We start from the raw sequence: 14994 nt of genomic DNA, 5'->3' as shown, positions 1-14994 counted from the left end.
ATAATGTTTGAACAGTTAGGACTTTGGTATCCATCTCTAATCTTTTTTCGCCTAAGCAACTGATACACACGATGATACAAAACAGATTTTTGATGCTTTACGTTTGTCAACCTAAAGGCATGGTATCTACTCCTTAAGCTATTCATTTCCCTAAACAACGAATTAGCCATGGGTGTCTATACTAACTCTTTTCATTCTCGAAGTATTTAGCATGGTATCTACTAAGTTGCATTCCGAGGAAGCATAATACAATGGAAATCGACAAACACACGAATCCTAGAACATGGTATCTATTCCGGTAATCCGAGATAATGAATTCCAAGAACCGTAACTAGTTCTCTTGTTACTAAGCATAGGTACAAGACTTGATCATCCAAATTTACCCATGTAACAAACTCAATTACAAGGCTATTCTATGGTGATCAATCATAAAATAACTCAATAAGATTGGAATTAAAACTAGAATTAATCACTAATGCATCAACAAATTGTCTTGTAACAAAAGTGTATCGAAAATACTCAAGGAAACATGATTAGGACTTCAACCAAGTCCCAACTATGATATTTAGTTACTCATAATGTAAATGGGCAGCAAAGACAAACAAAACAGAAAGTAAAAGGAGAAGAAAAAAACTCTTCAATGATGAATTGTGGAATGGTGCCCTTGGTCCTTCCTCTTTCTCTCTTTTGTCGTGGCTGCCTCATCTTTGGTGGCTGCTCTTTTTTTATTTTCTTCTAATTGTTTTTGCACACGACCATCTGCTGCGCTGAAGAGGGATAAAAAACCCCCCTTTTCATTTGTAACAACCCAAGGCTTGAATAGCCTTCTTTTCTTAATTCTAATTCAATGGGCTTTAAAGTCTCATCTTATTAGTCTTCTTATTTATTTCCTTACAGACATTTTAGCTTCTTCCAATTGGTTAAAACTCCTAATAAATAGGAATTTTAATCTTCATTTAATCTGCCACATTGATACATGTTTGTAGAAAATTTCGTATTCGCGCATAGCCTGACCTTCATTTAATCTGCCACATCTTCTGGTTCTTCCCGAGTCAATACAGTTTAATCCACGAACTAGACTGCTTTGCACAAGTTGTGTTGATGACATAGGATTGTAAAAGCCTTTTTTAGCTCCTTTTGCACTCTTCGCTTGTTACAACCTACAAAACACAAATATATTGTAAAATCTATATAGAAGAGTAAAACAAAGTTGTAAACAAGGAGAATTATTAAATATATAATAGCGAATTTACGAGCATAACAAATTCCCCCAAACTTAACATTTGCTTGTCCTCAAGCAAAACAATGACGAATGCTAACACTAATCTTTCCGAACAAAACTCTTAGAAGGTTAACTCTTGGGCATGACTTGGATCAAAATTTACAATAATATGCATATTCTTAACCTTCCTTCGCAAGATAGCAACACTCTAGACATAGTATGTTTAAAGTGTAGTGTGTGATAGCCAAATGTCAATACAATGCACTACAATCTAAATAAGGCATATGCAAAATTTGTTTCAACCCCTTACAAGGTAAACACTCATGTGTCTCACTCATAATTTCTAGCATAAAATATTTCACTCTAGTGATCTCATAAAACATGCCTCTATATGCTTGCTTGTCCACCTAGACTCCGCGATCAAAATCACGTAACTTCTTGAATCAAAGGTCTTAATCTAGGTTGTAATGGGGCCGAGGGTTAAGTAGCTAAACAAAGAAAGGAATGGAGAACTCAAAATCTAAATAACTTGTAGAACTTTTCAATTGTATTTGAGAGAGAAATAATTCAAAACCCTCAAAACTTTTCTAAGCTTAAACCCCGACTTTAGACTTCCTTTCATTTGGCTTGATCCAAAGAAACACTTTTGCAACAATTTTTTTTTTCTTTTTCATTCTTTTTTTTTTAATTTTGAATTTTGAAGAATGCAAAATTGAAATTACGAAATTTGGCCCTACAACTTTGAAATCTCTCCTCTCAAAAGATTACTCTACAAGCTCTTTAGATAAAAGGTAGGAAACTTGAGTACAAGGCTAGGTAGGGGAGATTTGGGTTAAAGAACGAAATGGCTCTCATAATGGCTCAAAGTGGCTAACTAAGAAAAATAATATTAAGTGTTGGCTCAAACGAAAGAAACAATTGCCCATATCAGTTTGTTACATGATTTGATGTACATTTCGAATGGTATAACGCAAATTCTAGAGATGCATGTAAAAAAATGAGATCATACACACAAGAACAAATTTGATTGAGCATAATGGTTCAATCATATAATAAGCTCAAAAGCTCACAAGGATTATGCACGTCTCCACAAGTGTTTACATATATTTATCTCGACCACAACACATCATATCAACCATGGCTACGTGCATTCAAAGTTTCCAAAAAAAACAAAAAATGTTTAGGTCATGCTATCAAGTGAAGGACGCAAAGAAATCCACAACTATTATAAACTTTTCGTAAATCAAACCAAAGATTAACTAAGTTTCATCATAGATATTCGGAAAGTGACACAAAACTAACAAAGCAAAATAAAACATTTGTTTTGTACGGTTTTATTATTATTATTTTTTTAAGATTGAAAAGCAACACAAGGACAACTTCACCCCTCCCCCCCCCCCCCAAAACTTGAAGTTGACATTGTCCTCAATGGCAAAAATAAGAAAGACTCAAAATAAACAAGAAATAAGAATAAAGCTCAAAGATAGCGGTACTTCCCTAGTTGAGTTGAAAGTAGACAATAACGCTGTTTCCTCTAAGCTTGAAGTCCTCAACCGGTGAAACAGGTGAAAGGCTCTAATGGACTACAAAATAAAAATAAAAATAAAATAAAAACAGGGATTAGCTAAAGACAAGATGCATAAATTTGAACAATAAAAAAGTAAATGTAGAACGAACGAAACATTGGATTGTCTCCCAACAAGTGCTTATTTTATAGTCTTCAGCCAGACTATGAGACGATGTCATGCAATGTACTGAACAGGTTAGAAGGTCACATCCTCCTCTCAAGGCTCAATACTCATCTCAATATAGGGCTTTACTCTATGTCCATTCACCTTGAATGTCTAATTCTTCTCTTTACCATGAACCTCCAACGCCCCATGAGCAGTGGCAGATCCACAGTGGGGTCGTCGGGGTCGCACGACCCCTTGAAAACCATGGAAACAACCTTGAAGCTCCCATATGCGACCTCTTGGAGCTGGGGTCGTCGGGGTCGGACTCGCACGCCAACTGTTCGACAAAAAGCCTGAACGAAGACTCGGCAGGAAGAGGAAGAAGAAGCAGCGCTCGCGCGCGCTTCTTTTTTTTCAAAACAGATGGGCAAAATGGCGTCGTTTTGGCCCAGGAAATTTTTTTAAATGACCTGGCCAAAACGGCGTCGTTTTGGGCTAGGCCGAACAAAAAAAAAGAAAAGAAATTCCCACCGTGTCCCCCCCCAGTCCCAGCCTTCCTACCCGACTCCTATACAATCAAAAGCCCCAATTTCTTTTGTTTTCTCATCCTCCAACCCTAACTCAATCCCCCCAAACCCTCAACTCCTCTCCTCCCTTGCTGCTGCTGCCCCCAAACCCTCAACTCCATCTCCTCCCTTGCTGCTCCCATGCTGGTGGCTCCAACTCCATCTCCTCCCTTTGTTTATATTGTGAGTATTTATTTTGAATATTTTGTATATGTAGAATATATTTAATTAATTGAAATTCAATTCATATTTATTTTGTGAGTTTTTATTGTGAGTTTTTATTGATGGTTTGTTTATATTGTGAGTTTTTATTGGTTTGTTTTTATTGATGGTTTGTTTATATTGATGGTTTGTTTATATTTTGATTTTTTATTTTCATTATTTTGTATATGTAGAATGCAAGATGAGATATTTAATTTAATTGAAATCCAATTCATATTTATTTTGATTATGTTTATGGTTTGTTTATATTGTGAGTATTTATTTTGAATATTTTGTATATGTAGAATATATTTAATTTAATTGAAATTCAATTCATATTTATTTTGATTATATTGATGGTTTGTTTATATTGTGAGTTTTTATTTTCATTATTTTGTATATGTAGAATGCAAGATGAGATATTTAATTTAATTGAAATCCAATTCATATTTATTTTGATTATGTTTATGGTTTGTTTATATTGTGAGTATTTATTTTGAATATTTTGTATATGTAGCATTATTACGGAACGGTTTTTTAAGAGAAAGTCATCATCGGGTTCGGGTAGTTCGAATAATGTTGATAGTTCAAATACTGTTGGTAGTTCAAGAACTCCAAGTTCAAGACAAAGTCAGTTAGATGATGTTTTGGGTAATCTTCAAGCGGATCCTGGATTAAGAACTCGAATAATAGATTATGACGCTAATATGAAAGATGAGGTCCGAAGATTATATCTACAAAAAGGACCTTGTCAACCTAGAGGTCATAATTTCCCAATAACTAATATGTCGGGAATTAATCGACGCTTCATTCCCCAATGGTTTGATGAGTTTGATTGGTTGGAGTATAGTGTATCTAAAGATGCGGCATTTTGTCTCTATTGCTATCTCTTTAAAACCAATTTTGAACAAGTGGGTAGTGAAGCTTTCACTGGAGATGGATTTAAGAATTGGAAGAAAGGGAGAGAAAGATTTAAGATGCATGTTGGACCGGTTGGGAGTGTTCATAATAAGGCTAGAGAAGCTGCTACAAATTTGATGAATCAAGCTACACATATTGAAACGGCAGTGAGCAAACACTCTGACCAAGCTCGTAAGGCTTATCGCACATGCTTGATTGCTTCAATCAAGTGCACTAAGTTTTTATTGCGACAAGGTCTTCCTTTTCGTGGCCATGATGAAAGTGCCACTTTAAGCAATAGGGGAAATTACTTGGAGTTATTGCAATTCCTTGCAGATAATAATGATAAAGTTAGAGAAGTTGTGATGGAAAATGCTCCGGGGAATCTCAAATTACTAGCTCATTCCATTAAAAAAGAAATTGTGAATTCATGTGCCCTTGAAACACTTGATGCTATCATGGATGGTCTAAAAGATAGATTCTTTTCAATATTGGTGGATGAAGCACGTGATGTGTCTGTGAAAGAGCAAATGGCTATGGTGTTGCGTTATGTGGATGACAACGGGCATGTAATTGAAAGATTTGTGGGTATCCAACATGTTACCGACACTACTTCAAGTTCACTAAAGGATGCTATTGACACATTGTTTTCTCGCAACGGTTTGAGCATTTCCAAGCTACGAGGACAAGGTTATGATGGTGCTAGCAATATGAGAGGTGAGTTGAATGGCCTTAAAACAAAGATATTGAGAGAACAACCTTGTGCATATTATGTTCATTGCTTTGCTCATCAACTTCAACTAGCTCTTGTTGCCGTAGCAAAGAAGAATATAGACATTGCCTCTTTTTTTGCAATGGCTAATAGTGTGGTTAATCATGTTGGAGCATCTTGTAAGCGGCGTGATTCACTTAGAGGGCAACTTCAAGAAGAGCTTGTGATAGCTTTTGAAAATGATTGTCTTATAACGGGACGAGGCTTAAATCAAGAAACAAGTCTCAAACGTGCCAGTGACACACGATGGAACTTACACTATGGTACCTTGATTAGCATCATTTCTATGTTTTCATCCGTGGTTCATGTGCTTCAAATGGTTATTGATGATAATCCGAATGAAAATGCGGGTGAAGCAAATAAGTTAATGAGAGTGATACTTACTTTTGAGTTTGTATTTCACCTTTTCTTGATGAAAGTCATATTGGGACTCACAAATGATTTGTCACAAGCATTGCAAAGGAAAGATTAAGAAATTGTGAATGCAATGGCTTTAGTGAAATCATGCAAGGAAAAGCTATATTGGATGAGGAATAATGGGTTCGATGCATTGGTTGATGAAATATCTTCTTTTTGTGAAAAACATCATATTGATGTTCCTAACATGGAAGAGGCATTTATACTTCCAGGGAGGTCAAGGCGTTATACTCCAATAAAGACAAATCGTCATCATTATCGTGTGGAGCTCTTTATTTATGTCATTGATGAGCAAATTACGGAGTTAGAGGATCACTTTAATGAGGTAAATACCGAGTTGCTTATTTGTATGGCATGTTTGAGTCCGAAAGATTCATTTGTAGCTTTTGATAAACCAAAGTTACTTCGTCTTGCTCAATTTTATCCTCAAGACTTTTCGGATGAAGATCGTTTGGCACTTGAATATCAACTTGAGATTTATATTCATTATGTGTGTTCCAGTAGTGATTTCTCTCAATTGGAAGGGATTGGTGATCTTGCAAAAAAAATGGTGGAGACAAGGATGCATCAAGTATTCAATTATGTATATTTGCTCATTACATTGTCTTTAGTTTTACCAGTTGCAACTGCTTCAGTGGAGAGAGCATTTTCTGTCATGAATATTGTTAAGGGTCCACTTAGGAACAAAATGGGAGATCAATGGTTGAGTGATAGCTTGCTTGTTTATATTGAGAGAGATATTTTTGCTTGTATTGAAAATGAAGCTATAATGCTTCGTTTTCAAAATATGAAACCTCGTCGTGGACAATTATAGTTTGTAATATTGTTTCCATTATGAATTATGAATGAAAGTACTATGATTTCATTTTCAATATGTTTTTCCATCCTAAATTTTTATTTGAACTTTTACACTGCGACCCCTTGGGGTAAGATTCCTGGATCCGCCACTGCCCATGAGGAAGAACTTTGGTAACAACATAAGGACCATACCATCTAGACTTGAGCTTTCCAGGGAAAAGCCTCAATTTCGAATTGTGGATCAAAACTTTATGCCCCAAATGAAACTCCTTCCTAACTAGGTGTTTATCATGATACACCTTGGTTCGTTCCTTGTACAACTTTGCATTTTCATAAGCATCATACATCAACTCTTCAAGCTCATTCAATTGTAGCTTTCTCTTCTCACCTGCTTCTTTCATATTAAAGTTGAACTTCTTGATGGCCTGGTATGCTCTATTTTCCAACTCGACCGGTAAGTGACACGCTTTCTCGAAGATCAAATGGTATGGTGACATTCCAGTAAGAGTCTTGTACACAGTTGTGTATGCCCACAAGGCATCATTCAATCGCTGAGACCAATCCTTTCTGCTTGTGTTCACTATCTTCTCCAGTATACCTTTGATCTCTTGATTGCTTATTTCTACTTAGACCACTGGTTTGAGGATGATATGGAGTGCCAACCTTATGTGTAATTCCATACATTTTCATCAACGATGCAAAAACATGGTTATTAAAATGACTACCTCCGTCACTAATGATTGCTCTTGGTGTGCCAAACCTAGTAAAAATGTTATCCTATAAGAACTTGACAACAACTTTGTGATCATTAGTTTTCGAGGGGACAACCTCTACCCATTTTGACACATAATCTACGCCCACAAGAATATATAAATAACCAAATGAGTTAGGAAATGGACCCATAAAATTGATACCCCACACATCAAAGATTTATACCACTTGAATATTTTGTAATGGCATCTGGTGTCTGGAAGAGATGTTACCTGTCCTCTGATATTTATCGCAAGAACTACAAAATTGAAAATCATCTTTAAACACATTAGGCCAATAAAAACCAGATTGTAATACTTTAAGAGTCGTCTTCTTAGCTCCAAAATGACCTCCACAAGCAAAATGATGGCAATGTTTTAAGATACTCATGTGTTCCTCCTCTGGTACACACCTTCGAATGATCTGATCGGGACAAAATTTGAACAAGTACGGCTCATCCCAATAATAGTGCCTAGACATAGACACTAATCGCTTCCTTTCTTGGCTTGGCATAAATGGAGGGAAAATGTTAGTAGTCAAATAATTCACAATATCTAAATACCATGGAAGCTGGACATCTATTGCAAATAATTGCTCATTTGGGAAATTTTCATTCAACGGAAGCTTACTTCCTTCTTCATCATGAAATAAAGCTTGCTTATGCTTATCAGGCTCCCACCCTCATGTCCTGGAAAGAAAACTTAATTATATTCAACAACATTCGTGATGTCACATTGTTGTAGCCTCAAGTGGACCCAAATAGAAGCTACCAATCGGTGAAAACATACTCACTCAGAAGGCCCAATTCACGTCATCCCATCATATTAATAACTTCATAATACTTTGAAACACTACATCTTGTATGGATTTTATACAAGAGAAACATACAATAATTTCATAAACATCTTTCAACTACTTCACCCTATTCACTTACTACCATCTCTAGACAAATGAGATCAGTGTTTAGAACCCTTGTCACACAATGTAAATTTTTAAGAGTAATGCATTAGAGATCCCACACACAAGTGCATTAAGCGTGATCAACAAAAATATCTTGTCATACAAAATTTGCACTACTTTGTGTACAAAGATTAGAAATTCAAATCAACCATCACCAAGATTCCCCGGGACATTATGCTATTCGTTTTGCAATTACACAACTTAAGCAAGTATGATCAACATAAATATATTGGCACTTGTAGCTTTTGTATAAGAATTCAAGTACCCTTCATTGGGCTGTGAAACCAGATAATACTTTTTCATGTGAAATTTTTTGACAAGAAAAACTAGAGTGTACCTTTAACAGCTCCCTTTGCACTACTAGACGAATGAGATTTATGAGAGACAATTTATAGGTGTCAAATTCCTCCTCTGGGATTTCAAGCAAAGACTTATCCACTACAAAAGGTAAGAAAATTAAAATGATAGACATCTAAATTTTGTGTCTCACAATCTTAGGTATCCAGATGTTCATTTACCTTGTCTTCTATTTCTAAAAGTTGAATGAGTGAACTTTTTGGGAGCGTCTTTGGTTGACTAATAAGATGCTTTCTTGATCCTCTTATGTTTTTGAACTGGTTCTTTTTCAGATACAGTTTTTTGGCCTTTCTGGGGACTATTTTCCTCTGCGATGTATTATGCTCCCTATATTCATCATCATTTTTCACATCTTCATTGACCTTAGAATCAATATAAGATTTAGCAGTGAAGCTGTCGTCGTTAGCCTCATCTGCTAGCTCATCAACTTGTTTATGAGGTACCCTCTTCCTTGGCTGCCTGGATGATGTCGCACCTTTAGCTTTCTCGGTTGCAAAAGATTGGCACTTATGAGGAAGATTTGATGTAGTAGAAGCGTTTCTATTTCTACTTTTATGACCCTGCACATTCTAATAAACAAAGAGAAGCAGGTAGTTTAACACAATCAATCTTTATTTCCAATCCCATATGAAATGCATGGACAAATATTATAGCTTAAAGTAATTACCAATTTTCCAGGTGTCCCAATAACAGCTTCTAAATGCACCACCTCCCCTAAAATGACACCACCCAAGTGGTTAGCTTCAGCAAGGTTTTCTGTATTCACTTAGGAATCAGAGGTTGGATTCAGGGTACTAGAATCACCAAGCCTGGGAGACGGGTGATCAACATGTTCAGAAGGGAAGGCAGTAAGTGAGCTCTCTTCATGTCACCAGTTTCGAAATGTACCAAATGTGCAGTTTGTGGACCCATAGTAGGCTCAACTTCAGAGTAAAGAACATGCAGATTCTCCTTTCCTTTTTTCACTTTGAGCTTGGGTTGAAGTTTGCCAACATGTCATTCTAAATAAACCCAGACTCAATTCCTAACATACAATATAGTAGCAAAAATAAAAAAGTCAAGTGATTGTGCACATACCAGATGAAATGGCGACATCAGACACAATATCCAGAACTTTAAAGTCAGAGAAAGCCCCATCTACCTGACACTAAAATGCCCAATTAAAAATCAATAACCTAACAAGTATTAATGTTTCAATGATAGTACGGCCTTTACCTCAATTTCTAATTGAATTTCACCGTGTTTGTTAGAAACAAAAACTTCTATGCAGGACATTGAATCTTGGGTTGTACAATAATCACAACATGTTTAAGCTTCTGCAACATCACACACCACAAACGAAGAGGACTTGGCGGAGCAATGTGTAGGATCACCAAAGTTTTACCATTGACAAAGTTGCGATTTCTAAATCATGATTAACAGAATATGAAGGGTAGACCTTGTCACCTGGTTGGGTACTTGTAGCAGCCTTCTCATCAGACTTATTAATAGCAATCTCCATTGAAAGAAAAAGTACTTACCACAGTCAACAAACAGTACTAATGCAATATTTCTACTATATTTAAAAAAAGTTTTCATTTTGCAAAAGTCAACTGTACTCCTGGCAGTTTGGCTTATAGAATCATCAAGACATTCCAATCCAAAGAATATGTCTGCATTCTAGAAAACATCATAAGTTATCAACTAGAAATGAAAAACCAGGAAATAGGTATTTATTCTTATCTCCCCCTTTGCTTTTCTATCAGAACCTGCAACGTCTTATTAAAGAGCACCTGTTGGAGCTGATTCATAAGGTTCAGAGTCTTTGCCACCATACAATGGAATTTCATTGTTTTTTTATGGCTCTATGCTCCCGATCTTTTAGTTTATCGTCTTCAGTGTCAACAAATGTTGTGCTTGAGACAGTGGTAGATAATGTGACGGGTCTTCTGTTAAGACACTCGGAAGAGTAGGAGCGATTGCTGTAGATGCTACCCTACTAGGCTATGGCTTTGCCTTGGGTCGAAATTGGCCACCAGCACGAGCTGCAAAAAAAGGAACTTGAAAATCAGTTGGCCATCTCGAGGCAATTACAAATGGAAATATGGCAAGTTCTTTGAGTCCTAGATGCACGGCTTTACCAGGGACACTAGCGGACTCATGAAAAATATCATCCAAATATGACATTTTGAGTGTAGCAGATGCCCAGTATTCAAACAAGGTAAGACCGTCTCCAACCCATGGGATAAAACTTAAAATATAAGCTTTAAAACTCACCCCAAACCATCTCCAACCATGACCTAAAATAAGCTATGGGGAGAAAATATATCTCTGAGCTAGATTTCCCCCAGGATTTAAGCATGGCTTAAATTATTCTTGACCCACCAAATTGTCATATTTCAAACCCTTTTTTATTTTTCACTTATAGTCTAACGGCTATGATCAAATGAGATCAAATCTAATGGTAAAAAAAAAAAGATTTTACGGCCCAAAATTAAATCTAACGTCTAAAATAATTTAAGAAAATTATTTAAATCAAATTTAAATTAAACTTTATAAATACCTATTTATTTGTATGATTTTTAATTACTTACTCATAATTTAAATATTTTTAGACTATAATGTTCATAAAAATAAATTAGGATAATCTAAATAAATTTTATTTTCAAAAAAGTTACCGAAAAAATATAAAGTTAGGCTAAAATCATTGTTTAATAATCTCGGGCTAAAATTTTAAACCATAAGGCCACCTCCAACCCATAGCCTAAAACCTATAATTTCCCTTCTATTCCCCCAAATCCATTCCAACCCAAGTTCTAATTTGGACCTAAAACCTAAAATGTAAAAAAAGCCAGAAACCAGCCCATAAAATGGTTTGGGCCCCACCAACGCGAGTGAAACTCGACGCTTGAGTGCCAGACGCCCCCAGGAGACGCACACACGCGGACGATGTGCCAAGGCTGAGACTGGCATGGCCCTGTTAGGTTTTTCCAGCCCATGATAAATTGTCCTAAGTCTATAAGGAATTATAGTCTTAGAATTGTTTTCCCAATTGGAGTTGTTTACCCAATTGGAGTTAGTTTCTCAATTGGAGTAGGATTCATAACTAGATTCCAATTAGGATTAATAATCCTTATTGAAGAAAACATTTATTATGTCTATATAAAAGGGCTATTGTACTAGTTTTGAATTTAAGAAGGGAGCAAAACAATAAATTGTATACCACTCAAGGGATTAAAGTGAGAGAATATTGTAAAGTGTGTGTGAGAGAAAAGAAAAGAGGTAGTGTATTTCTTGTTCTTGCTATTTCAGGTTTTTCATCAAGTCCTAGTTCTAGAGAATTGACAAGATATTGGTTGTACTCATTATTGATATAGTGAAAGATTGTTGTTGTTGTCCCGTGGACGTAGGCACATACTGCCGAACAACGTAAATTCTTAGTGTTATTTATCTTGGTTATTTGTTTTCGATTTCTGGAGTTTGGTCTATTTTTCCCATTCTTAAACGCGATATTCTCAACAAGTAGTATCAGAGCCAGGTTTAGCTGATATACGTTTAGAATGGAGGGTGCAACCCGTTTTAATTGGGTTACGTGGAAATCAAGAGGAGAACTATTTTACTGAAGGTATTAAAAGCAAGCCAGCAAGTATTTCTGATGCTGATTGGACCAAGATGAAGATAAGCGATGTTTTCTGGCAAAGAAGTCTATGATTGCCTTTGCCAATGACAATGGTAGTTCTGATCAGGGGGAGCTTGGTCAAGAGAAGTCTAATCAAGAGGGTATTGGTTAATGAGTAATTCGATAAAGGGGAGTCTGGTCAGGAAAAGTTTGATCAATAGGAGTTTGGTTAAGATGAGCAATCCTATTTTTTTTTTTTTTTTTGGTATACCTTCCTCATGGTTTGGAGGGGGAGATTGTTAGGTTTTTCTAGCCCATGATAAGTTGTCCTAAGTATATAAGGAATTATAGTCTTAGAGGATTAAATTGTTTTCCCAATTGGAGTTGTTTACCCAATTGTAGTTAGTTTCTCAATTGGAGTAGGATTCATAACTAGATTCCAATTAAGATTAATAATCCTTATTGAAGAAGACCTTTATTATGTCTATATAAAAGGGTTATTGTACTAGTTTTGAATTTAAGAAAGGAGCAAAACAATAAATTGTATACCACTAAAGGGATTAGAGTGAGAAAATATTGTAAAGTGTGTGCGAGAGAAAAGAAAAGAGAGTGTGTATTTCTTGTTCTTTCAGGTTTTTTGTCAAGTCCTAGTTCTAGAGATTTGGCAAGATTATTGGTTGTACTCATTATTGATATAGTGAAAGATTGTTGTTGTTGTCCTGTGCACGTTGGCACATATTCCCGAACCATGTAAATTCTTAGTGTTATTTATCTTGGTTATTTGTTTTTGATTTCCAAAGTTTGTTCTATTTTTTCCCATTCTTAAACACGATATTCTCAATAGGCCCCACCCACGTTGACTTGTCGGGCACTTGTGCCAGAGAGCCAACGGCTCATTTTAATCCAACGGTTGAATAAACAGGCCGTCGGTTGATCCAACGGCCTAAATTCAATTTTTTTTATATTTATATATTTATTGAATCCAATAGCTGATATCAAATATAATCAAATCTAACGGTAAAAAAAAAAAATTATAACGGCCCAAATTTAAATCTAATGGCTAAAATAATTTTAAAAAAAAATCATTGAACTCAAAATTCACCCAAAAGCTATGTATTTGTTCAAATATCCACACAAAACTTACTTTTCTCCTACAATTCTTCCAATTTTTCTTTCTACCATTTCTTGCTTGGTATTGTGCCATATGCATTGCCAAGCTACGCATTCTTCTTGTTAGGAATGTCGGTACTACAAGATAGAGAATGCATAAGGTAAAGTAGAAAATGGACACCAAGAATTTATGTGGTTTGGCAATTTATGCCTACGTCCACGAAACAAGGATCAATCTTCACTATATGAAAAAGATGAGTACAACAAGAGTAGTCTTACCAAGCCAAAGACAAGGCTTGATGGATACAAGAAAGTATAACAACACTTTCTCTCACATTAAACTTCGCTCACACTATGTATAGTGGAACACTCTCACTCTCACTCTTGGAGTGGAACTCTAGCTTTGGACTTGATCCTTTGCTACTCACACTTGGTTCTTAATTGGTTACATCACTACAACATCACACCCATATTTATAGGTGAGGGTTTGGCATTCTACTAGTTTCTAGTGTATTCTTCAAACCTCTAGCATAGAAAATTCTAGACTAGCCACAAAATTGTAGCTTCTAGATCTTTCCATTTGCAACCAAGGAAGCTAGTACTCTCTAGCTTCTTCTATCAACTTAATAACATGCTAGAATTGTCTAGCATGCTCCAGCCACCTCACTTGCTTACTAGAATAATCTATAACATTGATCATGGGCTGGACCATTTACCAACAATCTCCCCCTCCAGTCCATGAGGGAGGAATTCCGATCATGACTCCAAGTTACCTGAAGTCCATCCTAGCAGCCTTATAAGTTTTGGGCTCCATTGCCTTTATCCACTTATCACTGTCGTTATGAGCTCTGGCCTCTTCATAAGTTTCGGGCTCTCCATAATTAGTCAACATGATATACTCTGATGAAGAATACTTGGTAGACGGTATTCAACTTCTGTTGGATCTTCTGACCTAATCTTCATTCTCTTGCGGGGCTGGAAGCTCCCCCTGATTGGGTTCTTCTTGAATCTGCTCTTCTTGACTAGGCTCTCCCTGATCAGCAATCTCATGGTCTGGCACATCTTGAACAGGCTCCCCCTGATCAACATTATCTGGTTCTGCAGGCACTTCATTGGCAACTGCTTCAGGGATGTCATCGTGACTTTCTTCATCTGAAGCTAATGGATCAACTCTTTTGACTGCGCCATCTGGTTGTGCCTCTTTCCGAATCCCCAATTGTTTGATCTTCATAAAAGACCACGTCTCCACTTCGGATAAACTTCTTCTGGTATGGGTCCAATAATCTGTAACCAAAATCTTCATCGCCATAACCAAGAAAGATGCACGGTGTAGCTTTGTAGTCTAACTTCGATCTCTGCTATTTGGGCACATGCACAAAAGCTTTGCAGCCAAACACCTTCAGATGAGAGTAAGACACATCATTACCAGTCCATACTCTCTTCGAAACATCAAGACTTAATGGTACTGATGGAGATCGGTTAATCAAATAGCAGGCTGTCTTTACAGCTTCACCCTAGAACTGCTTAGATAACTTTGCAGTCCTCAGCATACACCTGACTTTCTCCATGATGGTTCGATTCATTCTTTCAGCAACACCATTATGTTATGGAGTTCCAGGAACTGTCTTCTCATGACGTATGCCATGTTTCACACAATACTCTCTAAACTA

The 14994-nt window shown here is 36.4% G+C and overlaps 1 protein-coding gene and 1 pseudogene across 1 annotated transcript; one reads left to right on the top strand and one right to left on the bottom strand.

Annotated features, from left to right (window-relative positions):
- The first annotated feature begins 2961 nt into the window (after positions 1-2961).
- Positions 2962-7223, top strand: LOC126622549 (uncharacterized). Its single transcript, XM_050291338.1, has 5 exons — positions 2962-2984; positions 4180-4313; positions 4899-5728; positions 5846-6076; positions 7143-7223. Exons 1-5 carry the CDS (start codon positions 2962-2964, stop codon positions 7221-7223), a joined length of 1299 nt encoding a protein of 432 aa, XP_050147295.1.
- Positions 7224-8403: 1180 nt separating this feature from the next.
- On the bottom strand, positions 8404-10782 carry LOC126622548 (uncharacterized; annotated as a pseudogene).
- Between the last annotated feature and the right edge of the window lie 4212 nt (positions 10783-14994).

Source organism: Malus sylvestris, chromosome 5 (genome assembly GCF_916048215.2).
Source record: "Malus sylvestris chromosome 5, drMalSylv7.2, whole genome shotgun sequence".
In the NCBI taxonomy this organism is placed as follows: Eukaryota; Viridiplantae; Streptophyta; class Magnoliopsida; order Rosales; family Rosaceae; genus Malus; species Malus sylvestris.
The sequence above is the reverse complement of the archived record's forward strand: the minus strand, read 5'-3'. Positions and strand labels throughout refer to the sequence as shown.